Source organism: Peromyscus maniculatus, chromosome 3 (assembly GCF_049852395.1).
Source record: "Peromyscus maniculatus bairdii isolate BWxNUB_F1_BW_parent chromosome 3, HU_Pman_BW_mat_3.1, whole genome shotgun sequence".
NCBI classification, from domain to species: domain Eukaryota; kingdom Metazoa; phylum Chordata; class Mammalia; order Rodentia; family Cricetidae; genus Peromyscus; species Peromyscus maniculatus.
Genome location: NC_134854.1, coordinates 158,784,479 through 158,810,052, shown reverse-complemented (window position 1 = coordinate 158,810,052; position 25,574 = coordinate 158,784,479). Strand labels below are relative to the sequence as shown.

General features: G+C 39.4%; 1 protein-coding gene across 6 annotated transcripts in view; it reads left to right on the top strand.

Moving 5' to 3' along the window:
* Positions 1-5,213: 5,213 nt before the first annotated feature.
* Lmo3 (LIM domain only 3) overlaps positions 5,214-25,574 on the top strand; it is a 58,602-nt gene continuing 38,241 nt past the window's right edge. Inside the window, exons 1-3 of one of the 6 annotated variants that reach the window (XM_015995409.3) lie at positions 5,214-5,391; positions 6,150-6,215; positions 11,440-11,653. In XM_015995409.3, coding sequence (XP_015850895.1) covers positions 11,448-11,653 — 206 coding nt within the window. In that variant the 5' untranslated portion in view covers positions 5,214-5,391; positions 6,150-6,215; positions 11,440-11,447. Of the gene's footprint in view, positions 5,392-5,472; positions 6,216-6,325; positions 6,407-7,262; positions 7,407-11,439; positions 11,654-25,574 lie in introns of those variants that run through there. The other 5 variants (XM_015995410.3, XM_042274206.2, XM_006976496.4 and 2 more) reach the window with 5 other exon arrangements.

The following is a 25,574-nucleotide window of genomic DNA, read 5'->3' as shown; positions in this document are numbered from 1 at the left end:
TCTTATTGAGATGTCGACCTTAGACTGTGAGGTTTCACTTTCTGCCTCTTCGAATTAAGATACTGCTTAACCATTTCGTATTTCCAAGGGCTGCCAACACCCTTGCTACTCCTTAAATTTGTTCATAAAATGTCAAAGGTATAAAGTATAAATATAAAATCAAAACACTACTGCAAAAACATTCTGTTCTTATGAGGATGGATTTAAAGTTTTTTTCAGTGGTTGGGCTTTTCTCTCCTCAGAAGTCCTGCTTGTTTCACAGAGAGATTTCCCAAGCCAAGCACTGGTTTGATGGGAGATGAATTTGAGCCATCATTGCAGCTGTGACTGGATCTATTTTTAGGCTCTACACAGGTACGAGTGAGATGGCAATAGAATATTTGGGATTTACTTTTGAAAAAAATAAATTATAGACTAGATAAGACAGGAATGGAACTTAAAACTATTACCCTTTTAAACAACCTAGCATGAACCTACACTGCCCAAGGACAGCTTTGTGCATATTGGTGAATCTCTTCGGAGGGCAGGAAGGCAAATGTTGAAGCTGCTTTTGGAGATATTGGGGAATTTCTCCAGAGCATCCAAAAGCCATTAAAACAGTGTGCAGAAACCAATGCTGCCTGCTCCAAAGTGCTATGTCAAAGCCCTCCAGAAAACAAACACTAACACTTTTTCTTAGGATACTTGTTCACATTGAAAGAGAAAGAAGAGCGATCTGGGTCCGGGAATAACTGACGCCACCTATGTCTTCCACACTGGAAAATGAAGAGAAATCCAGTCCCTGGTGAGTAGGGAGCTCCACACAGAAGCCAAGATGAACTGTGAGTGGACCTACCCAAAGAGACAGCAGGAAGGACTGTAGGAGAGACAAGAGTGGCCCACCTGAAAAAGGAGTTCTCTAAAAACTGTTTGCCTTGTGGTCATAAGCTTTTACTCATTACAGCATTCAAATTCGGTGGGGAAAGAGGGGGCAGCTCACTCCAGTTCTGCACCTTAGTCCTTTGGGGATTTAAAAAAGAAAAAATATATATATGAATGCAGCTATGAACTCTGCTCATCTTCAAACTAATGGGTTCTCCCCTCTCTTCCCACAGCACCCCCCCCCCCCGCCTCCTAGCACCCTTTGTCCACTTTTATGAATTAAAACAAGCACACACACTTGCACACACAGGGAATCCTGCCATTAATTAAAGGACTTGTCAGCCCCAATCCCAGATCCTTACAGCGCAGGAAATGTGCCTCCTTTTAAGTGCAAAACCATAACATTACCATTTCCCCAAGTGCGCTCTGTTTTAGGCTGCTTTCCTAATTAGAGGGATGCTAACAGCCGCGCTGATTGGCATTATAAAAGCACTAGTTTGGCTTCATCTGTCCCAGGTGTGCTGTGTAATTTTTTTCTTCTCACCGGTTCAGAGCGGCACCTCTCTCCTTCATTGTTCCTTAAAGTTTTCATCTGAGGAATTAATACAGATAAAAAGACATTAGAAAGGAAGCGGCCATGCCAGGGCTCATCACCCAAACCTTTTATCAAAAGTACAAACTATACAAGTTAGAGGATTTTTTTTACCCTTTTGTTTCTGAGGGTTAAGGGAGTGGGAGGGGATGGTGTGTGGGGAGGAGAGGAGAGTGGCTGGGGGAGAAACACCACTCTGTCAATGGTCTGAATGCACCATTAAAATTGGCGTCACTACAAAGGTTAGAGCACATCTAACTGTCAATACAGTGAGGAGAGTGGAGTCCGGTAAGGGGGAGCTTTGGAGAGAGACATACTTTGATATTTTGGAATGTTAGAAGGGTGAATGTGAAAAATTGGAGGTTGGGGATCTAATTACCCAACCATAATTGGGGGCTAGGGAATAAGTTGCAGTCCTCTCAACTCACCGCAGATCAATTATGTTAAGAGAACATCTGTAAGTAGAACTTAATGAGGTCCATTAGAGCGGCATGTACAGCCTCCTCTAACAGTACTTGTCAGCTTCTTGGATGAGCTGAAGGAAGCTGCTAACTAGGGACCTGGCGAGGTGTTTAAATACTGGAGGAGCCGCTCTGGCCCACTCAGGGTTTGTATGCAGTTCGGGAAGAAAGTAAGAAAGAGAAAAGCACGCCAGAAAACCAAGGAAGGCGGAAGCGAGAGGCTCCTTCATTTGTGTGGCTGCATCTCCAAGCGTGATGGTGGGAGTGTGTGAGCAGGGGGCCTTGTCAACCTCACCTCTCCCTTGACTGACACCTTTGACTGTACCTGGACTTCTAGAGGGGGTGCTGTCTTCTGCCTACCCACAGCAACAACCTGTCTGATACCCTTTAAAAAAAAAAAGACTGCGACCCCACAGAAGCAGCTCTGGGAAGCTACAGAAACCACTACTGAACATCCCCACACAAAAGTTATCTGTGAGGTGTGTTTTGCAGAAAGAGACGGCTGAAAACTTGAAGACATATTTAGGAACAGGCACACACATACACAGTTTTCTTGTTCAAGATCTCTTTTGAGCAAAGGTAAGTAGAATATGTCTGATTACCCCCTTGAGAACCTCCTCCCCCATTCTGTCACACACACCCCTTACCATCCCCCTCATAAAGGAATCATAATGTAGGAGCCCAGAAAAAAAATAGTCTTTTTTTTTTTCTCTTTTTAAGTATTAGAGTATGTGGGATGGATTGAGTTAAATTCTCTCATCAGATGTATGATAAGTTGCAGAAACAAGGGGCAGGCAAGAGATAATCGGACCAAGAAGACGTGGCTCTCGATGGCAATCCTTTTGCAAAGATTTCCGAAGCATGTGTAATTAAAGTGGGTAGTTTACTCTCAGGAAATGAAGAAAGTGCTTGCCTGGCTGGATCCAACCTTTAGCTTGGCTGAGTAAACAAAAGCACATTCTTCTTTCACTTTTTTCCACTGACAGGAGGGGCTGAGACTTTGGGGGTTGTGGGGAGCCAGGAAAACAGGGGGTTTGCTGGGGGTTAATGGTGTTTTGCACCAAGTGCCAGCAGAAGATGATTAAATTCCACCTCTTGTTCACCAGATCACTTTGTGTGCTCTTGTATATTCCATTGTCGGCGAGCACTGATGATCACATCTGTACACATTAAGTGGCAAGCCTCTTCATCTGCACTGGGTTTTTCTGATGATTTTTTTCTGTGAATAATTCATATGATTATGAAGAGAAAAACTGCTATTTTCTATCTCTCTCTTCTGTGGCACAGATTAAAAAAAATCTTGCTGTAAATTGCATGATTGGGGAGATAGTCTGCTTTCAAATAATTTAATTCATGACAAAACCTAATTACTGTCAGGTAATACCCTGTCAGCTTTAATGCATTTCATCAGTCATAATGAAAAGAAGAGCATTTTATGACCCATCTAATTATCATTACATTTTAGGGGAAAATGAATGGCATGGAGCTGAATGTTAACTATTCCATTTTATTCTTTTACACATGTGGTTTAGCATATTATTCACTAAGTTCCTCTCTCTCTCTCCCTCACCCTGTCTCTCTTTCTCTCTCTACAAGTATGGGATATTATGGTAAAACTGAGAGGAAAAGGAAGATTGGGGAGAGAGAAGAGAATGGGATACAATTAGAGCTCTGGATATTTGTCCTTTTTATTTATTTATTTTCAGGTGTCAACGTGGTTAATGCCTTTGCAGGTTGGTGTTGATATGGGGGATCTTACTGCCACAGTCCAAAAGAGTACTAATTACTGAGAATGATGTCACCGTAGGCAGAGGAATAATCCCATCATTTAATTAGTTGAATGATTTAAACAAAGATTTGCATAGATGCACTCATCAGTTGCCATGAATTACGGAGAAGCAGTTGCCAGCGAGGGGTAACAGATCATACAGTTGGAGGGAAAAAAAATCTCATCCTCCTTGAACATAATTAATTTAATTGTCCTCATTAGCTGTACCATTTGTTTTGATTTTATTTCTCCCTTTCCCCACACATACTTCTCCCTCCCTCCCTCCCTCTTTTCTTCTCAGTACATTGGTTGCTGGAGAGAACAGGCAACACACACACACACACACACACACACACACACACACACACACACACAGAGGGGTGTTTCAGAGTAGCTGTGGCTGGGAGGTTGGGTAGACCTACCAGGAGCTGTGTCAATGGGTGAGGTGTGTGCTGAGTAGTCTGGCCAGAAAAAGCCAAAACTTAAGAAGTCTGCTTATAGACTGAACAGCTGAAGGGCTTCTCAGTAATCTGCCTGTCTGAATTTCCTTATTTTTCAGGTTAGTTCTGAGTTTTGTTGCCTTTGAAAGGGATAAGAAAGCAAGCCACATACTATTTTATTATGAGCCTTCTGAAGGTTGGGGTTAAAAAATAAGTTAGCCTTGCTGTGCTAGGACTTTGGATACAGGGAAGCATAATTTGGCATAAGTATTCAAGGAGGCTGCTTTGATTAAAAATAAAATAAAATCTAGAACTAGATTAAAATTGATGATGTAGAGGAGGAAAAGAAGTTATTTTGTTTGCTTGTTTGGGGTTTTTTTGGTTTTATTATATTTATTTATAATAGTTCAACAATTGAATTTTCTTGGCACTTAAAACATCTCAGCCGGTGTTATGGTGTCATCCAAATTTGCACTATTTTTAAGCTTGATCTTTTGACAAGGCTTTGTGAGATATGCTGAGGGGGCCTGGCAAGAGCTGCCAAGGAGGGGTGACTGAAGTTTGAAAACTTAGAAAAAGAAGATGCTTTAAAGCTACTGGTGACCTACAGAGAATCAGTGAAGAGCAGAGGTTAGGGGAAAAAGGATTTCTTCCAAGTAAACAGATATAAAGAGAATGTAAAAGCCTCCGTCAAGGCCTTAAAGTAAGTCTATGAAGGCAGGGGGTAAGAGGAGCATGGCCAAAGTACCCACTTAGTCCTGGTAGCCTGACTTGGAACTCGTGGAGGATTAGCACTGAAGCAGGTTTAAAGGCAAGCATTCAAGGATCTGCAGGAAGTGTGTTTCAGTGGCCACCGTGGCTTCAGCACCTGGTGTGGGGGTACAAGTTCACAGTCTGGTTCTTGGGCTATTAGAGAGAGGGAGGGATGTGTGTGGTATTGCCTGGACTGGGTTTGTGTGCCAAGACTTTGGGAGCAAGGACTCCAGAGAGTTTCTGAATGGAAGTCATAGCCTGGGCAACTGTAGACCCTCTCCACCCCCACCTCCGCGCCCAGACGTTTACTAAAAGAGAGGACTGTGCTTTTTTCCCCCAGTGTGCCCGGTAGCACTGTGATTCCCTGGCTTTTTATTCTAACTTCCTCTGCTGGCACTGTCAGTAACAGATTTAGAGGGCAATTTGCTCTCAACGTGCCCGTCCTATTCCAAAATGCCCCCGTTATTTTAGGAAGCCCTACCCTTCTCCTGAGCTCTTTCGCAGTTCTTCTTGTGGGTAAGTCCAGGAGGTACGGTCCTTCCGGAGTCCAGTCCCGCAGAGGTCACATTCTCTGTGTGATGGGGATGGGCGGGAGGGGATGGTCCTCAGCGTTTGTCAGTAGCATATGCATTGGGTTGTGCTGAGTGTGCTCGCAGGCTTGTCAATTTTCACCCTGGGAAATTAGCAACAAAGCCTGGATCTGTCTCGTGGCTGCTTTTGCACTTTCCGAGGGCGGCTGTACTTGACTGAGCTGCAGAACAGACAGCGGGGAGAGAGAGAGAGCAAGCTAGCAAGCCAGCGAGCCAGGGAGCGAGCGAGCAAGGGAGCGAGGGAGCCAGCTAGAGGGAGGGAGAGAAGAGGGAGGGGTGGGGGCGAGAGGTAAATACTCTTAAATCGGAAGGGAGCTGCCTCCACTGTGGTCTTGACAGGTGCCGCCTGGGCTCCGCTGCGCTGTAATAACTGGGTGACCTTTTCTTGGGCTGTATTATGTCTGGCTGGGAAGGGATTGCATTTTGCGGCTGAGAGCCAGGGCTTCCTTCAGCTCGGGCTCCTCGCACGCTGCTGGGGTAAGTTGTCTGGAGCCAGGACCAAGAGAGACATCCCCCTGGACTGCAGTTGCCTAAAAGGAGGACACCTGTGGCTCGCATGCGGTCCACACTGGTACTTGGCGGATCCTGGAGGACCTCATTATTTTAAACTTAAAAAAAAAAAAAAATAGAGATCCACCCCCCCTTTTTTTTTTCAAACAATGTTTCTTTTTGACCTTTCCCAAGGAGAAGCGCTACCAAGCAGCCTCTGTGCTCACTGAACACCCTCCCCTGTATCGCTTAATTGAGAAGGTAAGTGAGAGGCTGTGTACACACGCGTCGGCTTATTTGTGCTGTGTGTGTCTCCGGGTGCGCGCGTGCGTGTGCGGATGTTGGGTGTTTTTTTCTTCTTCTTCTTCCCTATCCTCTCTCAATGAAGCATAAAGTAAAGCTGCACCCGAACCATCCCCACCACCACCACTGCAACTTTCACCCGGCTGCAGGTCGGCAGAGACGGTTTTTATTTGTTTGTTTTGTTTAAATCATGGGAGGCATCATTATTTTTTATGATGAGACGCGAAATAGACGCGGGGCGGAAGATGAGGATGCCTGAGGAAGAGGGGAGCGAGCGTGCCGCTGCAGCGCCACATCTCAAGTAGGAGTCCAGAGCATAATAGACAAAGTTCATCGGGAGCTGCAGCATACACACACTCTGACTCCGGAAGAGGGGTTGGGACAGTTTGCAAAGGTTGGGGGGGGAGGGGGTGTTGCTTTCAGACTGAGGGAAGTGGTGTCAGTCTTGGGTATTTTCTCGGACCTCTCCATGCCTGCTTGGTGAAATCCATGCCCTCCCCCAAGAAAGAGTTGAAATTACAACCTTGTTCCTGCCCACACCCCTGCTTCTACCCTATGCAGCCTTAATAACAAAACACTGCTTCTACGTGTCGCAAAAGTGACTACGTCGGAGCATGCAGAGAGGAGAAAAGTGTCCAGTGGAAGCAGGTTCCTTGGACCCAAGTGCCTGCATCTTAACAGGTCTAGAGATTCAGCACATTTTAACGGGGGCTACTCAGATTGCTGTTATGAAACACAAGTCAGATTTATGATCTTTTTCATACCGAACACGATATGCTATGCTAACACTGCGTGTGACGGTTTAATCAAATCCATTTGTTACCAGGAAGCTAAAAGGGGCCGCTGGGATTTTAGGATTACGGGCAGAGTTAGGGAAGCATGTGGCTTTGTCATTCGCCATCATTTTACACGTTCCCTCATCCCTTCCCCCACCGCCTGCCTCCCTCGCCACTAGACCCTAGCTCCCAAAGTGGCTTCACAATAGTGGATCCTCGGCCCTGTAAGCTGCTCACCAGATCCACGCTTGGGCCCCAAATACAAGTGACTCCCCTCTTCTACTTCCTGCTTGTGAGCTTGGTGCTCCACGCGAAGCTGCAGCGGCTCGGGCACGCCTAAGTCAACTCATGCAGAAACAGGAGAAAAGTTTTGGTAAGGTTGCAGTCTATCCTAGATGCACTTTCTCAGGGCGCTCGGGCACTCGTGGCTAGCTCCAACGCCTGCCAGCTCTTCTACTGATAGAGATACGAAATATTATTGTTGCTATTGCTTTTAAAGACTGCTGCTTTCAACCAATTAATCTCGCTAGGTGCCACAAATACTGGTGCATTCTTTGCAGAACCATCCCTGGGTGGCTGCAAAGACACAGCTACAAAAGGTTGGATCATAAACTCCGCAAGGGGATTCTTTGTTAGAGTGTATGTATGTTTCTTATTTTTTTTTTATTTTGCATGTGAGCTGCATCAAAATTGAACCCAGTCTTGCAAATCTCTTGTTGGCCTTTGCCAAGCACTAGCACTTTGCTGCCATGGTAACTGTAATTAAACTGATAAGAGTGGGGAAATGTCAGTATCTCTGAGCCTTGCAGCTGCATTGGAGAAAAAGGGAATCAAATTGGTTCCCAGCTCCATTGCTCAAAAAGGGGAGGGTGGTGGCAGGACGCGGAGGGGGGTTGGGAGTTGAAGGGGCAGAACAGAGTTAAGCAGCTCTAGTGCCAGAGATTTGGGGACATCTATCTGCATTGTTTTCCCTTAGGGGGCTGCAGCCTGTAGGGGTGCTCTGGGCCAGTGAACAGAGAGAAACAAGCTTTTAGGCCCAATCCAGTTTTCCAATCTGGGTTAGGGGGAGTGAGTGGGAGTGGGATGAAGATGGGCAGGAGGAGAGAAAATCTTTTGTTTGGTACTCTTGGCAATCCAAAGGCTGTGTTGGCCAAATTCTTTTAATCTCTGTCATTGCTCCCAGCTGCGAAACCTGCCGTCCCAATTTTAGCATCCTCTCCTCCAAAAGCTTTTCGTGATGGAGCCCCTTCTCCTTCTCCTAAATTGTCCTCTGTAAATCTTCTGAAAGGGAAAGAATGTTTTCCATTCATTCTGTGTGATCAGTCCAAATAATACATCCGTGAAGAAAAAAAAAAGAAAGAAAAGAAAGAAAGAAAAAACACTGTGCCTAAGTGCTGCACATCTCTCATTATTGTGGTTATTTTTTAAGCCCCTGTGTGTTGTGGAGTTGTGGTTACTTTGTTGTGTTAACTACTGAAGCTAAGGCTGTGCGGATGAATGGCACAGAACAAGGGGACATAATGGATGCAATCAACCGTCAGGCCTTCTCACAATGCAATCCAGGCAATTAAAAGCTCACCAGAGTTTAAATGAAACGGTTCTACTTATTTCTGCACAGCACACTGCACAGGCTATTATTTATGTCTTTTTTTAAAATTATGATTTCCCTTAAACTGTCAAATAACTCAGAATGGCAGGGTCTCAGAGGCAATAAGAATTTCCCTCAGAACAATTTGCATGCCAATCTAAAACTAGTTATGAGTGCTGATGGGCTATGAGCAACTTGTGAAGTGTCTCTCTCAGCCACGAACACATAACTCTCCCCAGACGTACTCTCTTGGATCAAGAGCAGAGAGTGTTCAATGCTTTCTGCTTTTTAGGTGCCTGGCAACACGGTGACTACCAAGTGATTGTTTTCCTACAATTTTTTTAATGCATAGAATGGAACAGATTCCATTTGCAAGAGAAAAGGGGTAATGTTCTTTAAAAGAAGATATGAGGATGGAATAGAAAATATCAAACTTCTTTTATGCACAAGGTCAAACAGAATGTAAGAAAGAGTTTCAGTTATTAATTGGCCTCTGAGTGCTAAATTAAAATGTCAACACAACAAAAACATTTTGTGAAGACAAGCAGTATAGTATTCCTTGTGCCAAATGTTGGTATCTGCTGTCTTGGTTACAATTTATTTTGAATAAAGATAGCTGACTCTTTACACTTAGTAATAATGTCACAAACATGGAAAATAATGGAGCTTAGCTTACTACCAAGAAGAATTACTATTTTTCATCGTTTAGCTTTGTGATATAAAAAACACAGACTCAAATTAGATAATTAGGACAGTTACCTTTAACATACCTCTAGATGCTTTCAGTCATGAAATCCAGACTTCCTTAGTAAATCGAAATCCCCCTGCTCCCCCAAGGTATATGACTAAGAGACACCTGGGCCCGTTGTGCACCATAATTAATGGGACTCGTGCCTTGTGGGACCTTGCTAGAAAAGGATAACTAGTTCTGATCAAAGAAACTTCATTTGTTAGAAGTTCTAGAGAGTGAGATTTAGCAAGGCTATCAAGGGTTATGATTAATCTACACTAGGCCCTTAGCTCCTTCAAAAGAAAGGGGCAGAAAGCAGGCTACGAGGACACCACCTGCTCTTGTGCACAGACCTGCTGTTGGCTCCCAGCTCAGAACACCACAGCCCAGCATGTCAGAAACACAAAACAGCCACTCCACTTCCCCCCTGCATTCCTTCCTCGGCTGCTCCACCAGACAAGTTTTTTCCTAATGAAAGCTCAAGAACATTCTAATATTATGTGTAGTTCATGTGCCATTGGTAGCTGAAAAACTTATTCAGCTGTGGGCATGTTTTCACGCCTCTTACCAATGTGATTTTCTTTTACAGACAGGGGAGGTAATGAGGGTTGAACCCTTCATCCTAAGGTATCAGAAGGGGAGAGTTTACCTATCTTGAAGAGAAATGAATTTTTCCCTTCTGAAACTCTCTTAAATGCATTCATATTAGCTGGTTTGTTTTTATTTTAATCTTTGTCTAAGTTTAAAACTTTATGCCTAGGAGAGGAAACTAAATGTTAAGGGGTGGTCTGTGGGTGCAGGTAGACCACCTGGTACCATGTCCATAGTGCCACTGTCGTCCAATTTTCAAGGGGCCCCTTCACTTCCCTGACTCTCTGTATTATAATTTGTAATACAAGGGAATCGATGATGTCTGCAGTATTTTATAGTGATTCAAATCCATCATGTGATAATGATGAAGCTTTGCACAGCTGGCCAGCTTTTCTTTCTTTTTTAAGGCTGAGTGTTTGACACCTGGGGAAAAATAAAGAAAAACTCAAAAATGAATATTCAATTAATTGAAAATATTTCAGTCCAGTTACAAAGCCCATAGAAGCAAGATTCCTTGCTTATGAAGAATGTTCATCATTGACATATAGACTATGGGGATATTTAATATGATATATGTATACTTTCTATAATGTATCTATTTATGGATGACTGTGTAATTTTATATATTCTTGAACTTTGTCTTCTTTTGTTTCTTCTTCCTCTTATAAAATAAGTGGATACTTGTGGCTATCAGTTGCATAATCCTATACTTGTATTAGATTGGAGCATATATTATATAATAAGTGATGAGTCTTCGATATAAGCAGTGACTAATGTGTATGAAAATAAATACATTTTGTTATTTTAACACAATGAATACTTTGAAATATCAAGGATACAGAAGCAAGTATTTGGATGTAAGTAAGTCCTATAGGATTGATGGGGTTTGGGAACAGATGCACTGTGTACTTATCTATAAACATCTGTACCACTAAGCTAAGATTCTGAATGTCCCACACAGATGCATGCTTCTTCCATCACACATATGTTAAGTGAATTGCTTCTGCAGTTAAGCAAAGCTCAGTTTTGATCCCTGTCAGGTCAGCCAACATGAGCTAGTTTCAGTTGCTTGCTGCTCTGGGTTGTCACCCACTTACTCACGTGTTCTTATAGAGGGTACCGTTCTGGGTGGAGAATGGAACACTATGGAAATGATTGAAGGATATCCAATGTCAAGGTCCAGCATGCAACATCAGTTCATCACTGTTGCTGCTTCATGTGAATGAGTTCATCAAGGTTTTCATATGGATTTTTACAAAGTTTGAGGCTTTTGTCCAAAATGTAGTTTGGTTGTAATACTACTCTCAGAAAGGAAGGAAGAACAAGAGGAAGGAAGGAAGGGAGGGAGGGAGGGAGGGAGGGAGGGAGGGAGGGAGGGAGGGAGGGAGGGAGGGAGGGAGGAAAAAGAAGGAGTACAGAGCGGTGTTAACTATTTCACCTGTTTGTCTTCTTTCTGTCTTGGAGTCTCAGTTCTCTTTTCTCAATTCTTTCCCTCAGGCATACAAATGCTCTCAGTTCAGCCAGACACCAAGCCGAAAGGTTGTGCTGGCTGCAACCGCAAAATCAAGGATCGGTACCTCCTAAAGGCGCTGGACAAATACTGGCATGAGGACTGCCTGAAGTGTGCCTGCTGCGACTGTCGTCTGGGAGAGGTGGGCTCCACCCTGTACACTAAAGCTAACCTTATCCTCTGTCGCAGAGACTACCTGAGGTAGGGATTATCTTTTGATATCCAGTGATGGCTGGATGCCTTTTAAAGTACATTTGTAAGTGTATTTTTGGTTTGTTTATTTGATTTCCTTAACTACTGACTGATGTTCTTGAAAGATGTTATCTTGCCAGCCTTCAAAATGTTGGCCTGTATCACACAAACTTCTGCTTAAGGAATAGCCAACAAAAACACCTAAAGTGTTTTAATTTGGCTTGTCCATGTGCTCTGATTGAGGAATCAGGCATTCATTACTTACATTGAAAATGGCAGCTAATGCCAAGGATGTACCTAGATGAAAACAGCATCCAGGTTGTTTCTTTCATTAAAGCATAAGAGATGAAATTGCTTGAGTCTGACAAAGAGAAACACATCGGTTGCTTAGCTGAATATTTTAGCTCTGTAGTTTTAATAGATTCAACTTTAGTTAGACAAAATAATCTGGTTATTCAGCTAAGTTTCCTGTTTCACATATGCTATAGAAAATCAGTTTTAAATTCTTGACTTGTATTCATTAGTATAGTTACTGCAATGTTTTAGAACCTTGGCGCACATTTAACTGTGTCTTGCCACCCTGTGATATTTGAAGTTATCACTTCAATACTGAGCAGCCTCAGACTCTCTTGTGGTTGTATAGAGAATGAAAAAGTAAAGACCACAGCATTGATGGGAACCAATCGCCATCCTCCAAAATAAACATCCGAACAGTCTCAAGCCAGTGTGGGTATCCGTGGTTATGACAGCCTGAAGTTAGTTCAACATGCTTCCTGCTTTCAGTCAACACAGAAATGCTACTGAAGGGAAAGTATTTTCTTTTCAGGGGACTCTGTGACTTGACTTGGCTTCAAATTACTTATCTTAATAAAGTGGGATCTATCAAATTAGAGAAATGATATATGGCATCATTTGGGTTTTCATATTTGATACAATTAATCATTTTTTCTAGCCTGACATTAAGCTATTTATTTGAATCGTTTTCCTTATGACACAAAATTTATCAATTGGTAGTAACTCTTTAACCAACCATCTTGGCCATTCCGGGAGGTGGTTCTTAAGAAATTCGATCCCTCTTTTCTTAGTCTATAATTCAATTATTTAAAGTTAGATTTTTATCCTAATACATATTTATCTTTTGATTAATGGTAGTTGCATAGGGGCAAATCCAGTGTGGTTTCGCAGTTCTGCTCTCCCCCTGGTAGCAGGGCTTCTGGCTTATGCTGATGGCCTCCTGGCTAATTACAAGCACTTGTTACCACTTCCCCGTGTCCCCAGAGCTCAGAGGCACACAAGGTGCCAACAATGGGAAGTGACTCTCAGGAGCCAGGATTTCCCTCATTATGGTGGCAAAACTAATCAGAGTTAACTTACAACATGAATTCTTTCAGAACTCTGCAGTCTTTGAACTTTTCTTCTTTGAAATAAAAATGTCTCCTGTGCTCATTGTGAATGAGTGCCTCATTTCCAGATAAAGCAGTTGTGTTTGCTTTTCAGGATCTGACGTGTTGCTTTCTAGGTTCGCTTTGTCTGCGCTAACTGGTGCTCACAGCTTTTCGACTCCTTTTGACTTACATTTAGGCACAATTTCAGTATATCAAGTGGGTTTAGGTTGCAGTGGCAAACAGGGAGTTTATACAGTTTGAGCTGGAGTAGGCATTTTAATAAGTAAAAAAGATAAACATTAAGAAGAGTGTAACGATTGTCGTTTGGATGTTTGGGTTATTTCTGAATTAGAAATGTTGAGTTTGCCTGTTTCATGGGTAAAATAGTTATGCATTTTCAATGTGTTGACAGCAGAGAGAGTAACATTAGATTTGTTTTATTTTATCCTTCCTTGTGATAGCAAATAGAATATGGTGTTAACTTAGCATTCGATCATCCCAATTAAATATCTCATCCAAGGGAATTTATCAAAATAGTTTCTGTATCTGAAGTCTTCATCTTTTTAAAAAAACAAAATGCATGTTACTCTCTGTGATAAAGGTTTCCATTTCTGCTAGGTTTTCATTTTAATGTCAGGTAACAGTATACATACATCTTACTCTTTCAAATATAGTCCTCATCACCAATATATTCATTTCTCAGAGAACAATTTCCTCTTAAATTGGTCATTACCACATTAATGACCAGTTGTTACATTAACAGACCAAGGATTGTTAACATCTCAGATTAGGTTGTTAACAGCAAGCTTATTCCTTATTTAAGCTGAAGGTTTGCTGTGTAATGTGACTTGGGCAATTTCGTCAATGCAGAAAGTGTCAATGTGACATGGAGAACTGGTATGTGCATAAAATGCTGTGTTGTAGGGTGTAGAATATGCCACAGATGTGGTATGTTTTATGTGAAAAGCATAGGTCTTGATGACATTGTATAACTGTGCCTCTAAGAAATTTAAATAATTGGATCCTGTATTTAAAATCAAATTTATTTATAGATCAAAGTCTTTGATTGGATATAGCCATTCACAAAGGTTTATTAGATGCCTAATATGTGGAAGGTAGAATTTGAAACAATGGCTGACATGGGTAAGAATAGGGGAAGAATTTCATTAAGTAACGAGGTTTTGGACTCTAGCCATTGCTTTTAAACTTGCTTACAGAAATATGCACAAAGTAGTCCATGCATAATCAAAGTTTCAGAATTAAGACTCTATGGCTATTAAGATAGTTTATTTTATTGTACGAATATTTGTAATGTGATTCATGAACAAATACTCTTCTGGATTAATTTTGCTAAGCCTCAAAAATCACTTTTCTTATTTCCCTCTTTGTTCAATATATATATATATTTTTGCATTTTTCACAGCCAATTTTTAACCACTTAAATTTTGCTTCAAAATGGTTACATTTTTTAACTTTGAGTATTATTTGATTTTGTTAGATTAACAAAAGAAAAGCCACAGATAAGTTACATATCTGTATCGTCCCTCGGAGTCACTAGTTACCTAAGAAAGAAAATAGAAAATGCAAAAGGAAACATTATCCATGCTTATAAATTTTTGGTTATTGGTATTTTCCTACACCAGATAATTGTTCGTAACTGGAGAAGAGGGAAATACTTTTGCCAACCGTATTTAACAGCCTAATTAACTTTTTCCCCTAAAGAAGAAAAACAAAAAAATCAGGTCCTTCTAAGCTATGAGTTTTAGAAGACTTGACTCTTATTCTGAATGACAGGGATAGTGTTACCTAATAAAAACATGCAAGTTCTCTGAGTAGTGATTTGAGGTATTAAATGATACGAAAATATAGGAATTTAGATAGCAGGAAACTGTCTGAAGGTATAACCATCATTACTGTGATATTTGTGTCTTTCCTCAAGACATTTTTTTAACCTTTGTGACACAGTCAGTTGCATTTAAGGAAAAACAAAACACCTGCACTGTGCTCCTTCAGACCTCAGAGTGGGGCTGCTTGCTTTCCAGAATTGACCTGTCATTCCGGCTTGTTACTTGATCTGATATTTGCTGTGAACATAGGATGTACATATCCAAGGTGAAAAATGTGCCCATTTTCAGGACTGTTTTTCCTCCCTGGAACTTTCCTCATACAGAAAGAAAGAAAATAACCGACTTTTGAAACCTCTTCCGACTTTCAGAACAAGGATGTGCAGTCGAACTGCTGCCAGGCACTTCTGTGTCCAAACCTAGGAGCGCATTTGTTAAACATGTGGCCACCACATTAATGCATTCTTTCAAAGATTTTAAAGGTAACTTGATTGCAAGAGAGACAAAAAGCATACTTAGACTCTAAGCTTGAGTTTAAAAATGATAATATATAAGAATAGTCAATTGTTGAATAAATATAGCAACCTTTAGCGTCATGTCTAAGAGACTCTAGTCGCTGCTGTCAGTCCTACTTCATTTTGGAAAATGTGAGTAGCCGGTGTATTACCAGAGTTTTAGAATTAGGACTTTGTGTAAACATTAAATAGTCAGAAATGGCAGAAACATGACAATTCTTTATTTTTTGACCTAGAGGCAAAAAAAAAAAAAAAAAAGAATATCGGATCTCACCACTCTATCTTTGGGACAGTTTTTGCTTTTAATGTTTCTGTAAGCCTGCAAATTGGTATGGTGTATTCTAAGCATTAAGTCAACACAGCCTATATCTCATGTCTCTTTGAATGGTGTCTTGCCAGAGAGTTGACTCAAAGCTGTTTGTTCTGGTATATGCCATGAAAGAAAGCTGCTTATAGCTGTTTCTACATGAGAAGCTGTAAAATGTCTTATATAAAATTTAATGCAATTTGCTATTTTTATATGTGAGCATGATTTGTTTAAAATGAAACTACTGGGAAAGGGTGATGTTTCACGTTCCACCAAAGTTGCCAATTAACTAAAATGATTGAAGCTTGCTCTGCTGACTGCAAATTTTATATGCTTTAATATAATAATATAACTCTTAAAGAGAAAATTAAAATAAAATGCTGCGCAGAGCATCAATCTAGCTGTAACTTTATTTCACACTGATCAAACCTAGTGCTTCTAAATTTTTATGTAAGATTAAATTTATATTGATGTGCAATTATAATCTTAAATGTAAATAGGAATGTGTTATTAATACTGTTTCATCTAGGCAAGATGAAGTACAGTGTCTGTCTTAATGTGGAATAAAGTATTCATTCTTTTTTCCCTCACTTTCGCCTTCTGAATATGAAGCAGATGGAAATATTTGCCCTGGAAAGCAGTACATTATTATTTTTTAAAAATAACTTTTTATCATCTGAGTTTAAAAATGAAAGAAGTTTCTAACTAGATTGAGATACTTTACACATAAACTTTTCTCTGCAAGCTTCATTTCAAGCATTTTACTACAGTCCTAATTTTTATAATATGTGAATGTCTTAGTTGACCTTAGTATAATAAAATATTCTGATGCATGAACATACTTGATGCTATGGTCTGTTGAAAAATACTGTTATAACCCTTGCAAATTATTTTACATTATTTACAGTTTTATAAAGAGTTGTAACTTTTCCATTTTGCTTTTATCATAGGAAAGTATTACTGAATTCTAGTTTAGACTATATAGTATGCATAGAGCAATATAATGAATGGATGATAATTTCATTTGATGCAACACTTTAGAGAAATGTTCCCTGTCTGGGAAAATAATTGGTGGCTAATAGTAGACTTCCTGAGAGACAAATACACAAAAACTATGCCTGTTAAAAAAATATTTAATCTATATGTAGAATTTCTTTTCCTTTGTAAATTTAGCTATAACTTCTTTCTATTTTTAGTTCCACAATTATGCATTTGTAATGAATGAATATTTACATACTTCATATAATTAACTCTATTTGTTTTGTGGATTTTTGTTTTGATTTGTTTTATGTACTTTAGCTATTTTCATGAAAAATACCAACTCTCTGGGAATATTAAGAATACTTCACACTATTTGATTTGTCTCTTTCATTTTATAATGCATGGAAGACTTCAGTAAAGGTTGTTTGTACATGGAATTTGGATAAGTTAGACATACTTGACTTAGCAAAAAATTTTAAAAAATGTTTCTATGAGTATATTTAGGATTAAAGGCATCTAGAAGAACTACATTTGAGGATTGCTAAGCATGCTTATTTTGCACTTTATAAATGTGTAGAATTCTGGGAAAGAATATCTATTTTTGGTTGCTCTTAGAAAATATCAAAGTAAGCCAGCACTTCATTTATAAACTCACCATTAGCCTCCATTAAGTGACTAATAATACATCTTAATGCTGTGTTTGGACTGCATAAACATAATTTATTAAGGAATCTCATTTTGAAAATATGCTGAAAGTAGTAATTTTGTAAACGGTTTTGATGAATATTTACATTATAAAAATGCATTATGTGGTTCAGTTTTCTGCCTCACATAAAAATTACAGATCCTAAAAATAAGAATTTTAGCCACAGAAATGATCAGGGTATTTTCCCTCATTGCTCTGCAACCCTTCCAAGTCCTCTTTTGGTATTTTGTTTGAAAACGTTTCCTCAGTTCCATCACAGACAGAAGTTTCATCTCAGCCCCCTACACTGCCCAGTTAGCTGACATGCCTCACTTTTATCAACTAATGTTAGCTAATGTGTAGAAGCATCTGATGAGATCTTGAAAAGAAGGGAGGTAGAAATAAAAATAGCAATATCTTATTCTCTTGCTCAGATTTGTTTTTGTTTTGTCGTTTTGTTTTTTGGTTCGCGTGTTATCTGTGTTTCTGTTAGAAGTCACTCACCTCTCTTCTCGACTCTCCAGTTTCATGGTATGTCGAGCCTTGAAATCTGTGAGGAGCTGACATGTGAAGCTAATTTCCTCGTGTTGGAAACCACAGGACGGATCTGCTGGTACATGTTACGTCTTTGCTAGTCTAAAGTGAAAGACAGATCTCATAACACTGGGTTTATTCCCACTTGATGTTTATCTTCTGATTCTGTTTTCACCAGCTCCTCTGGAGTTTGAGCCTGTCTTCTCTAGTTAGAGTTGAATGATGGAAACAATTTATCTGAAAACTAACTATGTATTTCCTCTGTTGAGCTATTTATGTAAAATTCGTTTTGAGGAAAGTTTATACTGTGAAACATGTGATATGCATGTAGTTTTTTTGTTAGTTTAAACAACTTATTTTACTTCATTGTTTTTCCTTCTTGTTGTTGATGCCAATGGATAATTTTGCATTAAAGGAACGAGGATTCCAGCAATCAAACACACAGACTCCTCACATCATACTTAGGCCAGCTTTGCTTTCTGTCCTAAGCTCATCATAACAAATTCTAAGCATTATTTTCATAGTTCTAAATCGTTCTGAATTCCTCTATGGCGTTAGCTTTTCATGATATGTAAAATATAACTATCTGTAGGCTTCACAAGTTTCACATATAATCGCACTTGAGATAAATAACCATCCTGGACTAGTCAGATCCCTGATTTGAACTTATAAAATTAACATTAAGCTTTGTGTATTAAGTTAGACTCTAATCAGCATGTGTTGTTATGATTCAATTTAATATTAAAAACTCTCCAACTGGGCTACTGGGAAAATAAAAGACTCTTAGGAATTGAAGGATTATTTGCTGAGGAGCATGCTAAAGCCATATTTAAGTGAAATTGTTATTACTGGTGCAATACAGTGGTGTCCACATCAAGTTCATCCTATTAATAAAACAGAAGATCAGTTTTAGCAAACATAAATATCAAATATGAGGAGGACAAGCAAGGTGCATAGAGCTTCATAAAGTGTGATAATGCTAACATTTAATATTAATCTAAATACCACAGAGAAAAACTAAATTCCCATCTCATTAGTGCTACAGGATCTCAAAAGGCAACACACAGAGAGAAGCTAATTCCATATATGCTGGGAAATTAAGTTTCTAGAACTTCCAGAACAATGCCGTTTTTAATAACAGTTCAAGTATGAGTACATAGTCATCTGCTTTTCAAATTATTTTTTGATTTGTTTTATTTTTTTATAGTATTACCTGTGCAAAGTAACACATGCCTGTAATTCTTCCACTTGGTAGATTGGGGCAGGAGGATCAACAAATGGAGGACAGACTAGGCTACAAGGGACCCTGTCTTAAAATAAAATAAAATAAAATATTTAGAATGTCTTGAGTAATATCCTTTGATACAATGCTCACATATCATAAAAAAAATCAAGATTATACCATTTTATAATTCTTTATGATCATGAGTACATGCTTATTTTGCATCTATTAATTCCTCAATAAAAGTGTGTTCTCCCCAATCATGACATATAAAGGCTGAGTTAGAGGAGTGGACTGTTTCCTATTCCTTTGCTTAGATGCATGGGAATAGAGAAAGAAAATGGAAAGAATGGTCATACCCTCTAACACTGAGTATGGGTATGAACAGCTATGAGCAGATCTGTTCAAATTGTAAAAGTGAAACTATACTTTGAGCCTAATTTTAAAATTTAGAAGGATTGCACATGAACATCTCATTAAGCATTTATTTATACTATGAGAAATACAAACAAATAATTTGAGTATCAATATTTCATTGCCATAAATAATAGATGTAAAATGTAATATTCCTACTTGATTTTCCATGACACATCAATACTAAAATATAGTTATTGATATTTTACTCTGTGAATAATCAGCTATTCAGTCAGAAATTTGTGAAGAACTTTTTTCTACAACTGATAAATATTGACACCATTCTTCCTAAATAACTAAGGATATATAAAAATTTTTACTCTAGTTATGACCAACATGAAAAATGACTCTCCACACATACATGTGTGTGCATTCATGCTTATGCCAGTGTATGACTGGGTGAAATTAGAAAAACATGAGAGGAAGGTCAAGCTATAACTAGGTAGTATAGTATTTGCCTAGTATACACAGGGCCCAGGGTTTAGTCCCCAGCATGAAAAAATAAATTAGAAAAGACAAATTTTAGAAGGAAGGTTTTTAAGAACAAATATAGACTTTGTAAAAATAATATTATAAGTTAAAAATCTCTAGAAAATTTGAGCCTCATAGATTTTTTTTTTTTATTTAGAGTAAGCTAAAGGTGAAACTGTGTTTGAACCTGTGCATATTTTTGCACAGACATTGGCAGGTATCAATGGAGGTTACTAATGACATCTTGCAAAATATTTAGCATTCTTGTCCTCATTTTCACATCCAACAAATATTATTATTCTAGGATAACAAAGCCCTGAGATATAATGCTGAATAAAACATGAAAATAGCTCCTGCCCTTGTGGAAATTTTATCCTAATTAGACAGAGTAAGTAATCATCCAAACAAGAATAGGTTATATAGGTATTAATAACTATGGGGGAAATGAGATATGGAACATGTGGAATATGTGTGTGTGTGTGTGTCTGTGTGTCTGTGTGTGTGTTGTGTATGCAAGAGTGTACAAGCATGAATGCACACACATGTATGTGTGGAGAGAGATGCAGAAGAGGGAAATGGAGAGGAAGAGAAGACAGAAGAGATGAAGAAATGGAGAACTGACCTCTGTCTTAGGTTATACAGAAATGTACTCATTGAGACAGTATCCTCAGTTACAGACCTGAAGGAGATGACAGAGCTAACGAGGGGCATGCATGTGAAACACATTTTGAGCACAATAAATAATCAGGACAAAGACCTGATAGGTTTGAGGAGCATCAGAGATGCTGCTGTGGGTGTAGCAAGATCAAGAGCCATAGAGGTAAAAGGCTGTCAGTGTAAGGACCTCTGCTCTTCTGTCATGAGTACAGTGGGAGTTCCCCTTAAAATTCTGGGTGCCCCCTATGGAAGCTGTGTGCTCTGAGCAGCACTCATCTATACCATTTTGTGTTAGAGTTCGTGTACCGAATTACATGGGAAATTCTGTCACTCATTTACTGTAATTTTTCTTTGGGTGTCTTTATTTGTATGTACCAATGAACCTTCATGGTTAAGTAGTAGCTATGAAATATGATCCAAAAAAAAAACCCCATGAGGATGTGGTAATATGACTATAAGTAATCCACAGGCTATTGTATAATTGTGTTTGATTTTAGTCAACACCTATACTTATATATTGACATGGTTGAAAGATCATTGGAACTCCATAGTATTTCAATCCCAAATACAACAAGATGCCTGCTGCAGTGAGGTGGTATGAAAAACCAGAGCTCTTACTCAGAAAGACATCTACTGGCCAGCTGATGAACTCTGGCCAGATGACAGCAGAGTTGAGATGTATTTTCAATACCCAGGCAGTAATAACTGCACAGATGGAACTTTTTCAAACCTGGTTAGTTTTCAACTTTTGAAGTCAGTTGTACTAAGTTTGAAGTGGTTTTCAAAGATAAGCCTGGACCTGAGATGTTGCTTAGTGGTGAGGCACTTACCTTGTGTGTACAAGACCTTAGTTAAATACACACACACACACACACACACACACACACACACACACACACACACGGGAATTAAAATAAAATTTAAAAATTAAGTCTAGACTTATGAAATTAAATTTTGTTCTAGGAAAAAAGAAAACATTTAGTGTGACATATTTGCTCTAATCAGCATATGGAGCACTAAGCTGGCTTTTAGGAAAGATACATTGTTACCGGAAATTACTCAGTAAATCATGTTCTTAATACTATGAGACAAACATTAGGCACGGGCTGTTCACATTGAAATTCGTTTCTTACTACAAACCTAAACCTAGTTCACCTGTGCTAAATTTAAACCAGGAAGAGATAATCATTACTTTTAAAAACCCCCAAATTGATATCTGTTCTTCCTTTAAAATTTTTAAGAACATTATTATTATTGGGTATGACTGTTTTGCACATATGTACCTGGTGCCTGTTGAGGACATAAAGAGGGTGTTGGATCTCCCTGAAACTGTAGGTATAGACAGTTGTGTATATAACCATGTATGTGCTGGGAATAGAAACTAGGTCCTCTGGAAGAGCAGTCGGTGCACTGACCACTGAGCAATCTCTCCGGATATGTATAAACTGTGATTACTTCCTAAAAGTGAAAGAAGTGAATTAAATTTCTGAAAGCAAGTCAAAGTTTGTACCTATGCATAAACCTAGAAGATGAACTGAGGTTCTGTCACCATACTTATTGAGAATCTGGGCTAAGGCACTTTGAATCTCACAGGGAGACATTTTGATGGATCTTGAAACAGCGGCTCACTTCCATACACAAAAATTGTAATATATACTGCTCCCAAAGTAGTGTTAGCCAAAGAGCTCTGTAAGAATGAATCGTGACTGTCATCTTGAATCCCAGGGATGTTTTCCTGTGGTTTCCAGTTCTCCTAGTAGCTGGCTTACCTCTTACGGCTACCATCTTGTGAAGGTTGAGTTGACATTCCTAATCATTTGTCATTACCTCCTTCTAAAGTAGATAGTTTACTTTGATTTCAAGGAAAGGTTGCTTTATCATGACCCTACAGTTTGTTGATTGTGTAAATAAACTTGTCAGAGGTCATTATTAAACAAAGCCCATCTTTGGAGAAGGTTGATTGTTCATTTGACTGAACATGTTAAATGTTCTGTGCTTTTGATCAACAGTGGACATCTGCAGAGACCTGCCACAGTTAACTCTTGAGAAAATTTAAAATAACTTTAAAAGTTCATTTTAGATATTTATCTACTAGTACTAATCAGAATCTTTGGTTTTTACCACTCAGGTGTAGTGTGGGGTTTTATTTTATATATTTTTGTTTCCTTTTCTTTTATTTGCTTGTTGTTTGTTTATTGAGCCAATGTCTCCTGTTTCCTAAGCTGCTCTTAAAATTGTTTTGTAGCTATAGATGAACTTAAATTCTCATCCTCTTGCTCACATGTCTCTAGTGCTGGGTCACAGGCTTCTGCCATCATGCCCAGGTAACAAAGTGCTGTAAATCAAACCCAAGGCTTTGTGCTGCCAGACAAGATCTCTACTAAGCTATATACATATTCCTGTTGGTTTCTTTTTTGAGAAAGAGTCTCACTCTGGACCCCAGTCTAGCCTACAACTCACTGTATAGCTGTATAGCACAGCTGGCTCCCAACTCATAGCTCTCCTTCTGCCTCAGCCTCTGCAGGTCCTGAATGCTGGGATGATGTGTGTGAGCCACTCCACCAGGCTTAATATCTTTGAACTCTAACCACCTTGCTACTCACTACACATTCTCCTACCACAGATGTCCTTGTCACCATGAGCCCCACTGGCAGAACAGTCATATGTCCCTGTTAGGACCAATTCATATGATATTTATCTTCTGCAAATATCAACTTACAAAAAAATAAGTCACACAAATTCTCATCAATTCCTCAGACAGCTCACCCACTAGGCAAGGTTAGACCTAATCTCTGGTTTCAGAGGTATGTTGAGAAGCAGAATGGTGAACAGCCTAGATTTGAAATCTGCCTCACTCCAATACAATATAGCTGCGCACTCCTTTGTGAGTTACTACACCCCTGTGGGCCTCCATGGACACCCTGGCAAGTTGGGGTGCTGTTACTCTACCCCTATGGGCCTCCATGCACTTCCTGACATGTTGGGGCGCTGTTACTCCACCCGTGTGAGCCTTCTTGTTCTTCCTGGCAAGTCAGGATGCTGTTACACAACCCCTGTGAACCTCCATGTGATTCTTGGCAAGTCAAGGTGCTATTACTCCATCTCTATGGGCCTCTATGTACTTGCTGGCATGTCAAGGTGCTGTTACTCCACCCCTGTGAGCCTGCATGTTCTCCCTGGCAAGTCAGGGTGCTGTTACTCAACCTCTGTGGGCCTCCATGCACTTCATGGCAAGTCGGGGTGCTGTGCCCTTTCATGGATTTGTTGGGGAATCACCCTGGGAAGAAGCTCAGCATAGCAACTGCTAGTTCACTGGCAGCTTCTGTTGCTGTGAAGGAAGAATTTCCCTGAGTTATGAAGATAAGGTAGTGGGAAAATTAAACATAAAAAGAACATTAAAGAAACAGATTAAGATGAGGTTTAAGAGTGATTAATAATCACGAATATGAAAAGCTGCTACTGTAATAAGATCTTTTGCCGGCTTTTCATTTACAAAGAAGATGGATGAAGAAATAGCTAAATATCATGTGCACTTGAGGCCACATTAAAAAAAAAAAAAAAACAAGATTTCCTAACAGTAGAGATTATTATTAGGGCCAATTTGACTCTTTAGGGGAATTAGTGAAAATTGGATTTCCTCTGTAACTGAAGTGACAGCTTTGTTGGATATCTTATTTGCCCTCACTTGCCCCCATTTTAGCATGTGAAAGTCCATGACCTTGTAAAGCACTCTAGTTAATGATCCCTGGGGCAGAATTATAAATTTTAGGTTGTTTAGGTTTCCATAACAGTGTTGATTTTTCTGTCATTTTCTTGAATGACAAGGATGTAAGGATGCCGGTATCTTTGTATTGAGTCTTTTATTTTTCACAGTGTTCTCTAAACATTGTGATGGTGTTCTTTAAAGCAGTTAAGTGTGAACCTTCAACTTATCTATATTTATTAATCTTAGGGGGTGGGCTAGAGTGATAGCTCAGTGGTTAAGAATGCTTGCTGTTCTTACAGAAGATCCAGATTTTAGTTCCCAGCATCCATATTTTATGGCTCACCACTGCCTGTAACTCCAAGTCCAGAGGTACTGTGTCCTTCTTCTAGCCTCCATGGCCACTGCACCCAGGGGCACCTGTCTGTACATAGACATGTACATGTAATTAAAACAAGCAAAATAAATCTTAAAAATTGATACATTGTAAATTCTCCATTGCAAAAATTTTAAAATTATGATAGTGATATTGAAATAAAAGAAAAATAGAAATTGAAATGCTAATATTTTAAGAAACCCCTGAGAATTCTGTACCACCGGTTTTGAGATCACTCTATATTAGTAGTTTTTAATGCTTGATTGAAAGTTTCTTGATGATGACGTTTTGTGATGGGAGCAGGTAAGCATGAGTGTTTGGTAAAGGAGTTATAAGGGAAAGCTGGGATAGTTGTTTGAAAATGAGAGGCTTGCTAATTATGAGCTAGTAGGTCTCGTTGTGGTCATTTAATAGTAAACCAAGCCTTTCTTTTGTGAGTGCTGTGATGAGTGTTGCTGTACCACAGCCACTGGCGACGTGAGTATGAGGCAGGGTTCCTCTCCCTCCCCTGCAAGCCCCTCTTCAGGACACAGTGAGATTTGAGACAGATAAATGCTAAAAGAACCCTGTGTACCAAAGCAATGCTTATTGCATGTAATACATATCATTGTTTGTCTCCTGTAGTGAAAAATACTCGTGTCGTGCTGTTAAAATGCACTCCTGACAGACCAGTGCTTGCGATTATAGGGCCCATTGCTTTGAAAAAAATGAAACACTGACAGAAATACAATTTAAGAAAATTTGACACCAAGGGTAGTCAACCATGTAGGCCACTATTAAGGGGCCAAAACTCAAGGCCAGGGGTTTATTTTAAAAAGAGCCACAGTTTATTTGCT